Source organism: Aquarana catesbeiana, linkage group LG11 (assembly GCF_042186555.1).
Source record: "Aquarana catesbeiana isolate 2022-GZ linkage group LG11, ASM4218655v1, whole genome shotgun sequence".
NCBI classification, from domain to species: domain Eukaryota; kingdom Metazoa; phylum Chordata; class Amphibia; order Anura; family Ranidae; genus Aquarana; species Aquarana catesbeiana.
The window spans coordinates 52,785,521-52,805,124 of record NC_133334.1 but is presented as its reverse complement, the minus strand read 5'-3'; the positions used below and the strand labels follow the sequence as shown (position 1 = coordinate 52,805,124).

The 19,604-nt window shown below is 44.4% G+C and overlaps 1 protein-coding gene across 1 annotated transcript in view; it reads right to left on the bottom strand.

Moving 5' to 3' along the window:
* MYBPC3 (myosin binding protein C3) overlaps positions 1–19,604 on the bottom strand; it is a 209,423-nt gene that overhangs the window by 81,849 nt on the left and 107,970 nt on the right. The window contains exons 15-17 of the mRNA XM_073604365.1: positions 10,099–10,265; positions 5,716–5,881; positions 2,091–2,197 (exon numbers count right to left, since the gene is read on the bottom strand). Coding sequence (XP_073460466.1) covers positions 2,091–2,197; positions 5,716–5,881; positions 10,099–10,265 — 440 coding nt within the window. The remainder of the gene's footprint in view (positions 1–2,090; positions 2,198–5,715; positions 5,882–10,098; positions 10,266–19,604) is intronic.

Below are 19,604 nucleotides of genomic sequence, written 5' to 3'. Positions count from 1 at the left end.
AAGGGAGTTTAACAAGACACGTGGGCACTCATTAAAATTAGAAAAAAAGAGGTTTAACCTTAAACTACTTAGAGGGTTCTTTACTGTAAGTGCGGCAAGGATGTGGAATTCCCTTCCACAGGTGGTGGTCTCAGCGAGGGGCATCAATAGTTTCAAAAAACTATTAGATAAGCACCTGAACGACAGCAACATACAGGGGTATACAATGTAATACTGACATATAATCACACACATAGGTTGGACTTGATGGACTTGATGGACTTGTGTCCTTATTCAACCTCACCTACTATGTAACTATGTAACTTCAAGGCATTTCCAGGCCAAGCATAAGATATATAATCTCTCAGCAAAGTTTCAAGTCTGTCTATAATTTGTACATGCATGAATTAGTTCCCAGAGATCCTTCTGGGGGGTCATCCATATAAGATGTCCTCAAAATTCTAAGCAATGCTCACTTTAAAGCCCAATTCCAGGGGGACGGGGGACCATGTCCGAACTGTTCTCTGCGCTACCTTTTCTTCACCACAAGATGTCCTCAGTCTTCCAGAATGAATGATGCCCAGCATCACTCAGCCTGGAAGACTAAATAAAGTCTGTGAGTGTGCAGCGTCATGACACTGCCCCCTAAGCAAGGCGTGTGCACTCACAGCCTATTGATGCAAAGAATGACGTTGATGTCACTCTCCACTGCCACTCTCTGCATCATCCAGGCCTGCCCACAGCCAGTGGATGAAATACTGGCAGATAGGTGCACTGATAGGATGGGAGCGTGGAGCCCAGAGTTGAGATTTAAAGAAGCAATAGATTCACCCTGAGGTGCTATGACAATAAATGAGTCAATGCTCTGATTATGAATTCATTTGAGTGTTTAACTTACAGATTGAGCTACTGGGATCTCTAAACAACGGTCTTTTCACAGCAATAGAGCAAAGAAGGAAGTGGGAAAATGGGCGCCACCTGCTGGCTGAACAGAAGACTATATAATATTTCTATGTAATATTTCATATTTACTGGAGCAAAAAGAGATAATTCTTTTTTTTTTTAACATTTGGTACTGGTCAAAAAAGTAAAGTAGCATTATATGAACACAGCCAGTATATTGTATGCCCCCCTTAAATAGACAGCTTTCTTTACTTGCAGCTCCAGGTCCTGTGTTCCAAACCCAGCAGGGATAAGCATAGAATTTGTATACTTTCTATGTGTATGCATGTATGCTCTAGTTTCCTTCCAAATACATTAAAGGGAATGTGAAGTCTTTTCAATGTTGTTTTAGATAAACATAAAAAAAATCAGCTTGATGTAAATTATTTTGTTTGTATGCATTAATATTTTATAAAATCTTATTTCTTTGTTCAGGTACTTGTTACTTGTAAAAACCTGCACTGCAATTATTTTACCCCTTGATGCATATAATCTGTATGACAGTTCATTAGTGACTTCCCATCATTTTTATTCTTTATGTCAGTGCAATAAGTGTTATGGAAATTGTATTATTACGTTCATACAGGTGCATTGTTTTTTTGCTAATAATATTTGACACATTCATTTGTCAGTTTATATATATATATATATATATATATATATATATATATATATATATATATATAGTATAGTATATAATGTATATGGGTTGATTTACTGAAGGCAAATAAACTGATTACTTTGCAAGTGAAGCTGCTCTAGAGCTTAGTAAGAGAGGCAAAGCTCTGCTGACTTCCATCATCCAATCATATACAGACAAAAATGCTGTTTTTTTTTTTTTCTTGCATGTGATTGGGTATTGGGTAAAGTGAAGCTGTAGCTCAAAAACTAAACTCTGGCAATGAAATGAATTAAGGCTCAAACACTTGACGCAGGTAAACGTGCCTAAATGAGGTAAACGCGTTTACAATCTTTTTTTTTTCTGCCAAAATGTCGCTGTCAGGAGGAAAGGCGTCTAGGAGACATAGAGAAGCATCCCGTGTGCATGAGACCTAAGAAGAAAGCTTTCGTTTTTTTGTAGACTTTGACAATATTAATGGTCAGCTAAGGTCGACGCTTTTATAAAGATATTTATTTTCCAGTGGAAGAACTGCAATAGCTGAACTCACCCATAAAGTGCAGTTTGGCGGATAGATTGAAAGCAAATCCATTGGGAATGAAGGAATAGTCTCCTTCATCTGAGGCCACCACATTGTCAATGGTCAGTTTGTGTACCCTGCAGACAGAGGAAACACGTTGTTAAGGATTCAGTCTTTTCACAAAACATTATAAAACTTCTAATGATGTTTAAATCAAAACAGTCATCACAGAAACATGGGAGCTGCCATTGCTGGCTATGTTTCACTACGTTGCTAGGGGCTGTCATGCTCATCCAATGGCTCCATTTCTTAGCAAGTAAGTCACTGATTTGCAAAAAGTATGCGACAACTAAAGTAAAATATCCCAATGCTTTTTCTATCTCGGTTACTCAGTAGGAGGAAAAGCCACATGATAAGCGTGACAGACAGGGCACTAGCAAACTTTAAAATAAAAAAGTCAATGGCAGCTCCCAATTTTCCTTTATGCCAGGTTCACTTTTACTTAAAGGGGTTGTAAAGGTTCGCGTTTTTTCACCTTAATGCATCCTATGCATTAAGGTGAAAAAACATCCGACAATACCGGCCCCCCCAGCCCCCCCGTATTACCTGAGCCCCTAAATCTCCTGCGCCCGCCCCGATGTCCTCTTCGCCGCTCAGCCTGGCCGTTGATTGGCTAGAGTGGATGGATTGAAAGCAGCGCAGCCATTGGCTCGCGCTGTTGTCAATCACATCTAATGACGTGTCGCGCCGGGGCCGAGTGATACAGTGAGCGGCTATAGCGCGCCCGCAAGAACTAAACACCATGCGAGAGAGCTCGCATGAAGGTGGTTAGTTCTTGCGGGAAGCTGCTGAGACAGCTGCCGAGGGACCCCAGAAGACCAGGTTCGGGGCCACTCTGTGCAAAACGAGCTGCACAGTGGAGGTAAGTATAACATGTTTGTTATCTTAAAAAAAAAAAAAAAAGTTCCTTTACAACCCCTTTAAAGCGGAACTTTAGTCATTTTTTCATCTTTCCATCTATTAAATCTTCTGCCCTTGTTGTTTTAATTTTGGATAGTAAAACATTTTTTTTTCTGCCACTAAATACCTTATACAGCCCACTTCTTGTTTCTTGTCTGGTCATTAGCCTAGGCTTATGACATCATTCACAGCTCTCTCTCTCACTCTCGTGAGAGTTTGCCAGGAAGGGAGGGAGGATGAGTTATAAGAGGGCCAATAAGAGCAGCATAGCTGGAGGTGTGCCTCTGTGTGTCTGTGTAAATCCAGGAAGTGAACAGGCAGCAGCTTAAGCTGCCCACATTTAAAATGGATGCAGCCATACTCAGTGGAGGGAGATTTCTGCAGTATATTTGTGGCAAGTACAGAATCACAGTAAAATAATATGCAAAGTGGTTGGAGGAAAGCTTCAGATGTTTTCATTACAAATTATGTGAGCAGACTGCAGTTCCTCTTTAATGTCAACCTGTACTCTGTTTTTAACTATTAGTAGCAGCTACACCATTAAATGTCTTCTGTTACCTCATAAGTCCGGAAAAAAATTTCTGAGCACATCTCTGATTTAGTTTCACTTTGCTAAGGTCAGACTTTTTTTATTTCATAGCTAAGCTCTATAGGGCACCCTCATTCACTGAATCATGGGATGGAGGTGTCAACTTAACTATGGACCTCGATCAGATACCAATAACAAAATCCCCAACCTCTTTTTTTAAAACATGCTGTACAGAACGGCATAGTCCTGCGGCACCATGCGGTATCGCACATGTGGGTGTTTTGCCAATGCATGGAGGTGCCATTAAGAACGCGTCTGCCAAAGAGCAGCACCTCTAACCTGCGGGTCGGGAACTTGTGCAATAATGCACGTGTTCCCGACCCGTACATACACGAATCTAGTGTTGGATCTAGAATGCCAAAACCAAATATATTTTTTGGGGGGATTTTTACAGTACCATTGACTACATACGGTATATTAATTATCATAAATATAAATTATATTATACACTATTCCATGTTAAAACCAGGGCTTTTTTTCTGAGGGAATAGGTGCAGGAACTCCATCCTTTTCGAATCACCCCTTGTCTCCGAACCCTACACACCTCTGAGCACCAAACTTGGGTTCCATCCCCTACCTACCTCCCAGTACCCTCCCTTCCAGAGAATACAGAACCAAGTAATTTGTATAGAATTTGACACTGATAACAAGAAAAGCAATAAAATAGATCCCCTGCAGCCAACAACAATAGACAACCCCCATTCAATAACATACCCCCAGCAACAATAGACCCCCCACTAGCAATAATAGATCTCCCAACCGCCAGCAACAATAGACCCCTCCCTCAACAGTAGATCCCTTCCAGCAACAAGTAACCCCCCTCCCACAACAATAGGTCCTCCACCAGCAACAATAAACCTCCCCAGCAACACTAGACCCCCCACAACAATAGATTCCCCCAGCGACTATAGATCCCCCAGCAGCCAGCATCAGTAGTCCCTCCAGCATACTATAGTACCCCTTTCCATTACATAAATTCTGTGTTGGAGGTGCCATGACTGCATTCGCCTGCGTTCCCGCCGAAAAAAAGCCCTGGTTAAAACAAAGGGCACAAATACATATGAAGGCTACATGAACGTGTGTATTTGCCCCTGCAGTGTATTTCACTGGATGGGTGAAGGTGGCTGTACGCAGCTATGTGCCGCTCATTACGTAAAGTAGTGCACACGAACAGACATGATGCTGGTGGCTGTACTGGTCTAGGATATCCGGCAAACTAGAAATAGGCTACGCTGTACAGGGAAATGCACCCATTTTTGTGCCTGTAGCCTAGGAACTGTCAGGTTCTATCCCATTCTGTAGCTCATTCTCCAGCAGACATACATGTCCCTATTGAAGGATGACATGGGAGGTGAAATAGGATTTTGGAATTATCATCATGTGATTGCATACCTCAATACCTAGCCGTGCTTCATATAAAGTCCCACCCAGCCCCCCCTCTTTCTACATGTAATACTTGGTTTGTATGCTTACTTAAATTCCTCTTAGATCTACTAATACTTGTATAGTTTAGTTACAGTACTTCATAGGGCCATCATGACTTGTTGCAATTGAATGCAGTGCATAAACAAACCCTTACTTTTCAAAAAGGTTTGGTAAATCTAATAGTGGCCATACACACTTTAATAAATAGTAAAAAAAAAAATCATACTATTGGAGTAATCATTAGTAATAGTAGAAAATAACCCATTTAATCGATATGCCACACGGGAACGTGGATAAATATTTAAGATACAATCATATGTTATGATTGTATATTTTCAATTGCAACTCTGTACTAGGCAGAGAAAAAGGAAAAATATCCGCGCAAAGGACTAGGTTCTGGGTAAAGAGTTGGAGGGGGTTGTACTAGGCAATCCCATAATCTGTTTGAACAAATACGATCAGATTGATGACCATAATATATTGGTGCTGTCATTCAATGCAGCATGATCAATAATTTTCTGCCCTAGGCAATCGAATCACACAAAATGATAAACGTGTCCCTGCATGTCTCTCGAATAATGCAGAGCTTGTGATTCAGATAACTCTGTCTCTGTGCTTTACAAGCATATTTGAAAAATAATAATGTTGGACCAATGTTCAGACGCTGAGTTTTGATCGAACCTTCCAATGTGGGTGATCTTGATCCTGTCGCTGGCCACCACTTCCTTTCCGTTCTTTACCCATATTCCAGTGACAGTCTCGTCGGACACCTCACACTTGAAGACGGCCTGTTCCTTGGCCTTGACGGTCAGATCGGCCACATCCTGAAGAACCTCCAGCTGCTTTGCTGGAAAGGAGATACAACAGGAGGTTACATAGAATGACACGTGTTCCAATACCAGATATCCGATAATACAGTGTCAGACAATACAGATTAGGAAAAGTGTTCTGATGGCTTAAGATGATTAATAGAACTTCAATAGCTTATATGTCACAGTGTTAATGACTATGTGCCCCGAGAGCTTATCCTCATTAGCAGAGGTCCCCCAAACTTTTCAAACAAAAGTTTACTGTCCTGCAGGCTTTAGGGGGGCTGGATTGTGGCCAGTGAGGGTAGATGTTGGGGGGGGGACCCAACATAAGTGAGAATAAACATAGCCTCCGGTTTGGTTGTCAATAGGAGGAGGAACAGTGCCCGTCATTGGTATCAGGGGGATTTTCTGGTGTCAGTGGGAGGAATTATACCCCATCATTGATATTAGTGGGAAGAATAGTCCCCCATCATTAGTGTCAGTGGCAGAAACTATGCTCCACTGTTGGTGTTAGAGGGAGAAATAGTGCCTCATATCACTGGAAGGTATAGTGCCCCCAAGGGCCAGATAAAGGCTAGCAAAGGACCACACCAGGCCCTCGGGCTGCAGTTTGGAGGCTACTGCTCTATAGTGTCATCTCTGTGTCACATGAGAGTGATCACTCTATAACAGCCACTCTCAATCAGGGTTCCATGGAACACTAAGGTTCCTCCAGGGGTTGTTAGGGGTTCCTTGAGCTGTGGTGGATTTCCCTCTCTTGTGGTACCAGGATGGTTCCATGCCCAATGCATCTTGGCAGAGCTGGCAATATGACGCCAATGATCTTTTAGGCTCTTTTTGGGCGATTAGGCAGAACCAACAAAATGACGCCCTTGATTCAAAATCGCAGCAAACTGTGTGCCTGGGTTCCATTCATTCTGAATGACACTCCAAACACGATGCAATTTTGACATAATTGTCGCATTACAAAATGTGCAAGAATCACAGCAAAACATGCGTGTAAAATCACGCCTGGCTCAGGGCCAAAATTTGGTCCCTGAGCTTTTTTGTCACAACAACACAGGGCAGCCCATTTGCCATGATGACTTAATTTTAGCAAAAGTTACTTGAGACCTGAGAATTATTTCATGGGTTCCTCCAAGCATGAGAAAGGCTGATCTACAGTGTTAATCAATGTGTCACTATGTGCCTCAAGAGTTTATACTTTGTATTGTCAATCATATTGTCCAAGACCTTACACTGTTTAACTGTGTACTCTAAAGCAGGGGTAGGCAACCTTGGCCCTCCAGCTATGGTGAAACTACAAGTCCCATGACACATTGCAAGACCCTGACAATCACAATCATGTCACCCATAGTGGTAGAGGCATGAGGGTTTTTTTTAGTTTCACCACAGCTGGATTGCTGAGGTTGCTACCCCTGCTCTAAAGGGTGTACTTATAACAAAACTGGCAGAGCTATACATCCTGTTAAACTGCACGTAAATCTGTTTCATTTAAATGTGGTGCTGGTGTGAATGAGCCCTTAAAGAGAACCTCTATCATGTTTACCTGGAAGCCCACCTTCCGGCCCCCTGCTGATATTTACCTGATAGTTCACCCTCCTGCTCCTACTGATATTTACCTGGTAGACCACCTTCCGGATCTGGCTGATATGTACCTGGTAGCCCACTCTCCTACCTCTGTTAATATTTACCTGGTAGGCCACCCTACTAATCTTTCTGATATTTACCTGGTAGCCCACTCTCCTGTTGATATTTACCTGACAGCCACACTTCAGGTCCTGCTGATATTTACTTGATAACCCACCATCCTGCTCATGCTGATAATTACATGATATTCTTTTCCTGCTGATATTTACCTGGTAGCCCACCTTCGGGCTCCCGCTAATATTTACCTGGTAGCCCACTCTCCTGTTTCTGCTGCTATTTACCTGGTAGCCCACTCTCCTTCTGATATTTACCTGGTAGTTCACTCTATTACCCCTGTTGATATTTACCTTGTAGCTCACCCTCCTACTCCTGCTGATATTCACCTGGTAGTCTGCTCTCCTCCTGCTGATATTTACCTGGTAGCCCACTCTCCTACCCATGTTGACAATTACCTGGTAGCCCACTCTCTGGCCCCTGTTGCTATTTACCTGGTAGCCCACCCTCCTGCTCCTGTTGATATTTACCTGATAGCTCACTCTCCTACTACTGCTATTATTTACCTGGTAGCCCACCCTCCTACCCCTGTTAATATTTACCTGGTAGGCCACCCTACTACTCCTTCTGATATTTACCTGGTAGCAGGGGCGTCACTAGGGGGTGGCTTTTGGGGCTATAGCCCCGAATCTGGGGCCAATAGCCCTGAGTCTCTGCAGGGGTCCCCAAGGGGAGGAGAGGCTCTCTGGGGACCATTATGTAAGTGGGGGGCTCTCTGGGGACCCTCATGCAAGGCAGAGGCTCTCTGGGGACCCTGATTTTAAGGCAGAGGCTCTCTAGGGACCCAAATTTAAGGGGGAGGCTCTCTGGGGACCCTAATGTAAGGGGGGCTCTCTGGAAACCCTGATGTAAGTGGGGGGCCCTCTGGGTACCCTGATGAAAGGGGGAGGCTCTCTGAGGACTCTGATGTAAGGAGGAGGCTCTCTGGGGACCCTGATGTAAGGGGGGCTCTCTGGGGACCCTGATGTAAGGGGGGATCTCTGTGGACCCTGATGTAAGTGGGGGGCTCTCTGGGGATATATATACACACACACACGTATATTACTGTATATACATGTGTATGCCCGCCCAAGCGTATGACTTTCTTTACTATGCTGCTATGGGCCCTAGCCCCAGATCTTTTGTAGACCTAGCAACGCCCCTGCCTGGTAGCCCACTCTCCTGCTGATATTTACCTGACAGCCACCCTCCAGGTCCTGCTGATATTTACTTGGTAGCCCACCATCCTGCTCATGCTGATATTTACTTGGTAGCCCACCATCCTGCTCATGCTGATAATTACCTGATAGTCCACCCTTCTTTTCCTGCTGATATTTACCTGGTAGCCCACCTTGGGTCCCTACTAATATTTACCTGGTAGTCCACTCTCCTGCTCCTGCTGCTATTTACCTGGTAGTCCACTCTCCTACCCCTGTTAATATTTACCTGGTAGTTCACTCTCCTACCCCTGTTGATATTTACCTTATAGCCCACTCTCCTACTCCTGCTGGTATTTACCTGGTAGCCGGCTTTCCTGCTCCTGTTGATATTTACCTTGTAGCCCACCCTCCTACTCCTGCTGATATTTACCTGGTAGCCCACTCTCCTACCCCGTTGACATTTACCTGGTAGCCCACTCTCTGGCCCCTGTTGATATTTACCTAGTAGCCCACTCTCCTACCCCTGTTGCTATTTACTAGTAGCCCACCCTCCTACTCCTGCTGTTATTTACCTGGTAGCCCACCATCCGGCTTCTGCTATTATTTATTTGCCTGGTAGCCCACCCTCCTACCCTGTTGATATTTACCTAGTAGCACGCCCTCCTACTCCTGATGATATTTACCTGGTAGCCCACCTTCTGGCTTCTGCTAATATTTACCTGGTAGCCTACCCTTCTACCCCTGTTAATATTTAACTGTTAGCTCACCCTCCTACCCCTGTTCATATTTACCTTCACTGCAAAAAAAAAACACCCATTAACATGCCAGAACCAAGTGAGATTTCTGCTACTAAGTAGGTAAAAGTATGTGACTGATGATGCATTATTGGATACTTGCCAGGCTCACATGCGGTAGCTAGCCCTACACAAGGATTTGTCACTTGGCTCCAGAGTGCAACATGGCTATTTGGTAACTTTTTCCAGCAGCAGGCGGAGTAATACAGCAGTTATCGGTTCACTAAGGGCCCATTCACACTATTGTGTTGATGAACAGTAACAAGTATTCGACCTTGTGTTATTCCAAGGTACAATAATGTACAATGCATGGTGGGAGGTTGTTTTAAAGCTTATTTACAACCTTCGAATGTCCACAACCTGATCACAAGTTCACTTGAAAATGAATCTGACAAAATCCAATAATAGCAGTTTTGGTGTAGCATGATTGTACCCTCTACAATCACTGAGTTCCTTTATTTATAGCAAAAACTAGCTACCTGCAATCCATCTTGTGCAGTCTTCCCTGCCATTGGCTCAGCCCCCATTGTCCCTCTATATGTCTCATCTCCTGCAATATTTACCCACCATCACCGATCCTGACACTCAGCCAGACCCCCAACCACTGACACTTACCTTGCACCATCAGCTCAGCCACTGACTCTCCTCCATTGGTCTTGACGGTGTAGTTGCCGCTGTCTTCCAGTGTGGTCTCATTAATAAAAAGGAAATGCTTCTTTCCATCTTTCTTAAAGCGATATTTAAAGGTTTCTTCTCTGGTCAGCTCCACTCCATCCTTCTCCCTGTAGGAAACATTTATAATATTTCCATCATAAGAAGCAGTGACACCTTCTGCTGAATAAAATGCAATTTCTGCTCATCATCACGAATAATCACCTCCACCTAAATCCTAAGTTTCAGTTTTAGGAGGCCGAGTTGTACTCTATGCTTGTTTGTTAATTCAGGTATGTTTGTGCCTAGGGAATATATAAACTCCTACCTGGCTTAGTTAGTACTTTTCTTAGTAAGCATGATTTCTGTATGGTGTCATTTCCATAAACATTCACAAACACCACTTACTGGCTTACATTTCTCAAGATCACACATTTTTATATTGAAATGCAGAACTGTATGTATCCCTAGGCTAGATGTCATGGAATGTCAAAAACAGGAGTTATTTAAAAAAAAATCCAGCACCCTTTATTTCATGCAATTGTCTTTCTTCAGCCCTCTAGATGGAAGTCCTACATTTAAAATTTACAGATGCTGTGAAGATGCAATATTATACTATTGCCTGTAGATGGCGCTCTTCTACTAGAATGTGTTTAAATAGAAGCTCAAATTATATTCATAAATAGCAGTTTTAACAAAAGTTCAGAGATGGAATTTACATGTGTTCATTTTAGAAGTCCTGAATACTAAACAAATCTTTCCAAAGGGGGAAATTCATTAATTAATTTTCATAAGGCCAGACACTCAAGTCACCGGGTTCGGTATGGCAAGGAATGTAGTTTAAAAAGCAAACTTATTAACGGATATAGAACACTAAAGCCTTGTTCAGACAGGCACTGGCACCTGTCCTGCATGCAGTCTGCCTTTCTTTTGGTGTCTGCATCCGCCCTGAGCTGCATGCTGGTAGCCTGTAGAAGTGGATGAAAAACAGCCATGCAGAAGCAGCTGCACTGCCCCAAATGCACACTGCGCTTAAGGCAAATTTTGACATGCAGCTGTGTCCATGCAGCAGCTGCATCTGCATCCTCCTTCATAGGCTGTCTGCACAAAGCTTAGGATGGATTCAGGCACCACAACTGCCTGCAAGCAGTACAGGTGCCAATGCCCGTTTAAACAAGACCTAACGCCTAGTTTACACTTGCGGTTAAGGGGCAATAAAACCAGGCAGCTGAACCACATTTTTACCGCACAGTTCCCAACCGCTCTCCCTAAGGTGCAAAGACAGCCATACGTTGGTATACACATGCCACGTTTATGAAGGACAGCAAAAACTATCCTCTGTGTCACGTTTGGTACTAAATAGGGCAGCGCCATGGCAATGCATGTGATTCCGCCGAAGTAGTGCAGGCTTTTAACAGTTAAAACAGGCAGTGAGGAGATGAAATAATGCCTCCTCACCGCCTGTCAAACGCCCTCTGAAAACGAATCCCTATGAGAACCCCATGCAAGGTAGATACATTGGCTGCCCATTTTAATTGGAAATAGACAAAATGATCGCTAGCTGGTCTTCATTATTTACTAAGATAGCAAGCAATTGTGCTGCAAGTTTGAAAATGACTTGCTAAGCTATTGCTAGACTTGCCAGGCTTCACAGGTTTGTTGCACAATTGCAGCAAGTCCGCATTGTATGACTCCAGATCAACTTTCTTTTGCAAACATTCTGCAAGTCTGCTGCAAGTTTTGGTTCAGTTATGTTGTGCAACAGTCATCCCACCACAGGGGTCACTGTGGCTGAATTTTCTTGCTGTAGACTTGCAGAGCTCTTGCTGTAGACTCACCACTGCAACTTTGCTCTTGCTAGAGTCTTGCCATGCAAATTTGCTACAAACTGGAAACATGTCAACTAGAACTTGTGCTTCAAGTGCTCTGCAAGTGTACAAATTGCCAGTGAAAATGTGCAGCAAGTTAACAGATTTACAATTCAACACTTCCCCAAATTTGTGGAAAGTTATCCTTGCTATCTGGGTACTGTTGATAAAATTGACATGAGGAAAATAGGAGGTAGCCAACACATTTCAGGGGCTGAACAATCCCCTTTCATTAGAGCTTAGATTAAAACATGTAAATGCTTCCTATAGGAATATAAAGACTTCTGTAAATGGACCTGTGCTGGTGAAGTTCATGTAGTTTACATAAGCTTCACCAGCACATGTGCAGTCTGACCATTTCTATTAAGCTTACCCTGTCCTATCTGACACCTACTGTCTACGGGCCATCCTTATGGAGTGACAGGAAGGTGCACCAATTGTACTGCAGGAACATGAAAGTTGTACCTGGACACCCTGAACATCCACCAGGTCCTAGGCTCCTGCCTAGTTTGCCTTGTGGATAATCCAGCTCTGTGTGCAGATGCAAAGGGTTATGTGATTTCTCATCAACTGCCAATTGGATTGGGACTTGAGGTTTAATAACAAATGCTACTTGTCTTTTTGAGATCAATAAGAGAAGAAAGGTTGACAGAGATGCAACGTGGAAGGCACAGAAAGCCCCAAATATGTTGGTCTACTTGCCTTGATTTTGCAGAACGGCTGATAAAGTCCAATGTCTGGTGAAAAACTTGTTTCTTTAAACACCTCTCATATTTATTAACAGCATGCACTACATAGAGCAACATACATGGAGCTGAATATATGGATTTTCCATTTCAATCTGGTAACTAAGATTTTTTTTTTTTCCACTTTAGTTTTTCTAAGCTAGGAAATGCTGAGAAAATGGACAGGCCCCACACAGCTGCTTAGCTTTTATACACTGTCTGAGGTTAAGAGATGCTTATCTTTTTTGAGGAACCACTGTCACCCATGCAGACAAAGTGACAATGGGGTTGATTCACTAACGGCAAATAGACTGTGCACTTTGCAAAGTGCAGTTGCTCCAGAGCTTAAAGTAGTTGTAAACCCTTACAGACCACTTTTTGCTACAGGTAAGCCTATAATAAGGCTTACCTGTAGCTACCCCGGATATCTCCTAAACCTGCATGGTTTAGGAGATATCCACTGTATTTGCATGTGCCTACGTCATCGGCACATGCGCACTGAAGCAATGGCACTTACGTGCCGTTTGCTTCAGTGAGTGTGCCGTTACCGGCGGCCCCCGCACATTCGTGGAGTGACGTCATCGCGGCTCCGGCCAATCACATCGCCATGATACCTGGAAGTAAACCCTGGGAGTGATGTCGCCGGCCGGTGCTGTGTACGGGCACCGCAGCGTGGGCTTCGATCCCAGGTGAGTATTAAATAATGAGCTAGTATGCTATGCATACTGGCTCATTATGCCTTTGTCTTGCAGGTGTTAGGTTTTTTTTTTTCAAAGTGGGTTTACAACCACTTTAATAAATGAGGTAAAGCTCAGCTTTGCAAAGAATACACAATCACATGCAAGGAAAATTAAAAAAAACTGCATTTTTGCTTGCACATGATTGGATGATGGAAGTCATCGGAGCTTCTGTACATTTACTAAGCTCTGGAGCAACTGCACTTGCAGAATGCACAGTCTATGTGCCTTTAGTAAATCCATCTCTAAGTCTGTAGAAAGGGCATCCCTCCACCTCCACATACTTAGCTTACTTGCGCTCCCCCACAGCTTCTGGCTCAGAGGCAGAGACTAGTGGCTAAGCATGGGCATCATCACCAAGAAGCAGGTCACATGACCAAGGGGGTGATGTCACTACCTCTGCGTTTATTATGTTGCCAGATTTCATGAAATAATGCTCAGTAGAGTACATTTTTAGAACCTTACTTTAGCATTGGGTAAAATTTTGGATAGATTGATAGTTGAGTTTTTAATTCTGTCTGTGACCCCGTTGGGAAAATTTTCTTTCAGTTCCTGTCCCTGTTTTTGTTTGTGTACCTATTGGAGAGATTTCCTATCACTTCCTCTCTTTCATGTTCTCTTCTGATAAGAAGTGAGGGGGCATCTCATCAAAGGAGCCAATAGATAAGGTACATCACCAGCACACCGACATGCCACCAAGACCTTTTATTTGTTACATTAAAGTGGTTCTAAAAGCATTCTCTGCACTAAGCTAAAAACCTTTTGGGTGCAGCTCCCCCCCCTTTATACTTACCTGAACCTTATCTCGATCCTGCAAAATGCACAAGAGCAGTGTCTCTCACGGCTCCCTCCTTCTTTTTTGGCTCAGAGACAGCAGTAGGAGCCATTGGTCAGTAAGGAGCGGGGCCGAGGTGCACTCCGTGTGTCAATGGACACACAGAGCAGGGCTCAGGAGCGAGCATGCATGAGTGCCCTCACAGCAAGCAGCGAGGGGGGGGGAGCCAGGAGAATCAACAGAGGATCTGAGACAAGGAAGATCCAGGCTGCTCTGCGCAAAACCATTACAGGTAGCAGGTAAGTATACCATATTTTATTACATTTTAAAAAAGTGAGCATTTACAATCACTTTAGAGAGGAAGTAAATACTGATGGGTTTTACTTCCTCTTTTTTCCATTGCAAAGTAAAAGCATAATGGCCTAGTATACATCGCATACTAGCCCATTATGTTGCACTTACCTGCAAACGAAGCCCACAATGTCCCTGCTGGAGACCGCATCCATCTTCATCCCTCCTCCTTCCGGGGCCTCCAGCCCTGTGACTGGCTGGAGTCGTGTGACCCCAAGGGTCACGGCACGAGCCCCTTGGGGCACGATCGCGCCGTCTCTTTTTTCAGCGCGCACGCCCCGATGACGACGGCACATGCGCAGACGACGTTGGCACCGACGTCGACGGCGCATGCGCAGATGACGTCTGCGCAAGTGTATATGGTAAATATCTCCTAAACCGCGCAGATTTAGGAGATATTTCCAGTACCTACAGGTAAGCCTTATTATAGGCTTACCTGTAGGTAAAAGTGGTGTAACTAGGTTTACAACCACTTTAAGAATTGGGCTGTTTTGGGCCCAAAGCAAACCTCTTCATCAGGAAGGTTACTGCTGCCAACTGTAACTCAGAAATGTCCCAGCTTTTGATGTGACAAAGACTTTTGGCGCACATGTTGGTGTGCTGGTGATGTACCTTCTCCATTGAATCCATTTGCAATGTCCCCATTCATTGTTATATAAAAAAACGGACAGGCTGGTTGTACTGAAGTTGAATGAAACATTGACTTCAGTACCACCAGCCTGCCTATAGATGGATCAAAATTCACCCGGGTTCCTGGCAAAGCGGCCACATTTGGATCCATCTATGGGCAGGCTTAAGCCTGAATCTACGCATTATCTCTCAAATAAAGCCTTGGGTGGCAATAAAAGCTGACTGACACTTTATTCTTCCCCACTCTATCAAAACTCTTTTAAAATGTTTTGGCTGGAGTTTGGCTTTAAATTTATACTGACACAGTATCCCATAGGGGGGCACACAATGTTCTTATTTGAAGGTCCAGACATGGAAAGATGATGTATCAGTACTCAAGTCCAGTGACAGGCACTGGCTGGATGAATGTCTGGCTAAGGGGGTTCTGGGGGGTCTATCCAAGGTGCCCTTCAGAGGGGACTTTGCTGACACAGCAGCACCTATCACTCTAGCGCCTATGATGCCTGGAGACACACTTTGGCAGCTGTGACATGACATAGCTGAGATTGCATCCCTCGCTTTTACAAGTTATGTTTGGGAACAGTTAGGCCTCCCTGGAGAGTTGCTATTTTAAAGCTGAAACCTATCCCTTGCTGTAATTATAAAGCTGAAAGAAGATTTGTTAAAATGCCAGCACTTCCTCGGAGAGGCGTACGACTCTTTCTCTGGAACGTGAGCGCTGCTCTGCAGCCTAAAAGGGATGGGAGATGTCCTACAGTGTCATAATTAAGAGATAGGGTTTAAACACGATCAGTAGTTGCAAAGTGGCAGCTTGTCAAGAGGATGTGACGGTTGGAAGCCACAGGGGGTCCAATTGCCAAGATGATGATGAGCTTAATTAAAGCAACCCTTTTCTAATGCCAATGTTTACAGCCACTGTTGAAGATGAACTAACTTAAACAACTTAAAGTCCAACTCAAGTCCAGGGGAAAAAATAATCCTTGCAGTGGGACCTCCCCACTGCAAGGGATAAATGCTTGTTATGTCTGGGGGGGGGGGCTGCATTATTTAACTTATGCCCACTCCAGCAGGCTCCGGCCTGCGTCCCTGCCTCATCACCTCGTCCAACCAGGGAGCACGTTGCATTCATTCGGAAAATGCAAAGCATCCTCTGAATGGGGCCTGTGCTGAGCGGCCAACCTCCTGTATTCAGAATGCAGCAGGGCACTACGGGACCCGGAAGCATGTGGAAATCACTGGAGGAGCAATATCTCAGTGATTTCCAGCTTCCAGAGGCATCAGTCTGGTATGGTATATAGTAGGGATATGCAATTAGCAGACCTCCAGCTGTTACAAAACTACAAGTCCCATCATGCCCACTGCCTCTGGGTGTCATGCTTGTGGCTGTCAGAGTCTTGCTATGCCTCATGGGACTTGTAGTTCTGCAACAGCTGGAGGTCCAATAATTGCATATCCCTGGTATATAGTGTACATAGTTACATTGGTCCAAGCTATACATGTAACTATGTATAAAATATTCATACTTGGAATACTTCTTTAATTAATACAATAAAGCAAATTTTATCTTTTGCCACTACAAAAAGCAAAAATGTGCATTTATTATTTTTTTGTATTAGAGCCTTCAACGCGTTGCGACCATGATCAGTGGAACAATGCTCTATTGCTCCTGTGGACTGTTCTTCCAGCTCAGGTACAGTATGGACCTTCAGTTATGGAGCCAGAGAAAGCATCAGTGGATTCCAATTATCCCGCACTTGTGCTGCATTGAGAACTGAGTCCATTTGCTGGGGTGGCTGATGGGAAGAATTTTCATTCACACATCTCTATGAATTCATGATTTGGCTGTACAGAATCCCACAGTTCCATAAGGGGGACAGATTAGGGGTGGGCTGCAGAATCTGACAATGTTTCAGGTTACATCCAAAATATGAGTCCGATATGAAACATGGTCAAAAGGATGGACTTGGCTTTTCATTTTTGACTTTTATATCTGACTGGAGTTCAGTTTTAACCACTTCAGCCCCGGAAGGTTTCACCCACTTCCTGACCAGATTTTTTTTTGTGATACGGCACTGCGTTGCTATTTACTGACAATTGCACGTTAATGTGACGCTGTACCCAAACAAATCTAATTTTTTCCTTTTTTTTCCACAAATAGAGCTTTTCTTTTTGAGGTTTTTATTTTTTGTGCTATAAAAAGAAAAAGAGCAACAAAAAAAATCGTACATCATGGGACACAGAGCCTAAGTAATAACTTAATGGGTATATAGGCACCTTCAGGTGATGGACACTGGTATACCCAATTAAGGAAGTTCACTCCCTATCAGGAGTACCTCAGTTTTTTTCGCCAGTGTCTAAGGTGTTGGTCATGAGTGAAGATGTGCTCTGAGGAGCTCCAGGGGGGATCCTTGCTGGATTTAAATAGCCTCCATAGACCAGATCCATCCAAAGTGCCAATGTGGCCAAAGTGGATGGTACCTGGGCACGAGGTTTTGCCTGTAACGCCTCTCTTTGCAGGGCTGGACCCCGGGGCCCAGGGCTTTGGTCATGCTACATTACCTAAAAGCTTTTCTTGGCGGGGTGCTTTTTACAGGTCCAAGGGAGTGGAACCCCGATAAAAAGGGACCTGGTCCTTGAAGGTTTGCTAAACGCAGCCCGCCGTGATGGGTGAAGGTTGGATTGTCTGTTAATTCAGCAAATCCTGCGGCGGGGATAAGGTAAGGGAAGAAACTTAGGAATGAAAAAGTCCACCTATGCATTCTTCTTTAAGAGAAAAAGTGTTGTTATGCCTTAAATCTCCACTAGAGGGAGTGTATGCACATACCTTAATCTGTTGTCTTCACTTCAGCTCAGTGTCAGTCTGTGTGTGGCCACAGCAGCTTGTGCAGGGGGATTCTGCCGAATGCTTTTCTCCCCCCTGAAGGGACCAGAAGGGTTAGGGAGACAGCTGTGGTTGTACCCCCCTTGTAAATACCCCCCCCCCCCCCCGCGGGGGGGTGCGGAGGTCCCGTTCTTTCTGCATCAAAAGTTGTTTCCTCTGCCTGCTGTGTAAATGGGCTCTGCCTCTCACCCCCTCGTGCTGGGTCTGCGGACCCGGAAGCCGCCCGCGCTTCAGCGCAGGAATATTTTTTCAAATGAAAAGGAGGGGGCGGGTTTACGAAGGACGCACGGAGGCTTAAAGGATCAGCTGGAGCAGTCTCTCCTCAGCAGCGAGGAGGAAGCAAGCAGCCTACACTGGGACACAGGAGTGGTGGGGCACGGAAGGGTGGCAAGTAGCATTCCTGATACAGGAAGGACTTTTTTTCCCAGCACTAGGCTGAACTTAATAGCGGCATTACTGTCATGATTATCTTCAGCGATTAAGTGCAATTTAATAGTGCCTCTGCTGTTGTGCTTAGGGCTATGCGTACCAAAAAAAGACACCACAAAGACCAAAAAGGTACCAAAGGTTTCACCCCCAGGCGCTAGGATCTCCAGTTGCATTTCCACACTGTCATCCTCGCCTGAAATACCAATTATGGCAAGCCAGGTTGAGACATTGGAACAAATTGATGGTGCAACTGCTTCTCACATCTCAGCCCTTGTATACGTGACTTGAAGATGTCTTTTCTTCCACCCTGCAGAGTCTGGAAGGACGATTAGCGGCTTTAATCACATCCTACATTCAAATGGATAGGAAATGTGCTAGATCCCCCTCCCCCACTTTAGACCCTGTGCAAGAGGAACAGTGGGCACAGGATGAGGTGTTACCCTCAAGCGATCAGGAGGAAAGACAAACCGATGATTCCTCTGCGGAAGAAACAACGGTAGATGAACCTTTTTCAGCCTCACAATCTGAGAAATTGCTGATACAATCTCTTACGGAGATGGTTCGTTCTACTTTCATGCTACCCCTAATGGAGTCTCCTGAAAGCTCAGTTTCTTCCTTGGGTTCCTTAAAACCGTCACAGCCTTTGCATGCATTTCCTGTCCATGCATTACTAGAACAGCTTATTTATGCTAAATGGGATAACCCAGATAGCAACACATAAACACAGCCCAGAAAAAGATGTTCTTGCCTCAGGAAAAGATCAACTCCATAAGAGACCTGATACGAATGGTCAGGTGACACTGGCAAGGAAGGGGTTAACATTAGGAGCGATCAAGTGTTAAGTGTGCTCCTAGGGAGTGCTTTCTAACTGTGTGGGGGGTGGATGCCCTAGAGGAAAACAGAGATCCGCGTTTCTGCTTAGCAGAAACACAAGATCTCCATTTTCCTTCCTCACAGAATGACGTTTTGCCTTGTTTACATAGCCAGACCGCTGTCCTGTTTCTCCTCTGAACGATCACGGGTGGCCGGCAGCCATTGCGGCCGCCGGACTCACTGATTGGCTCCAGCTGTGTT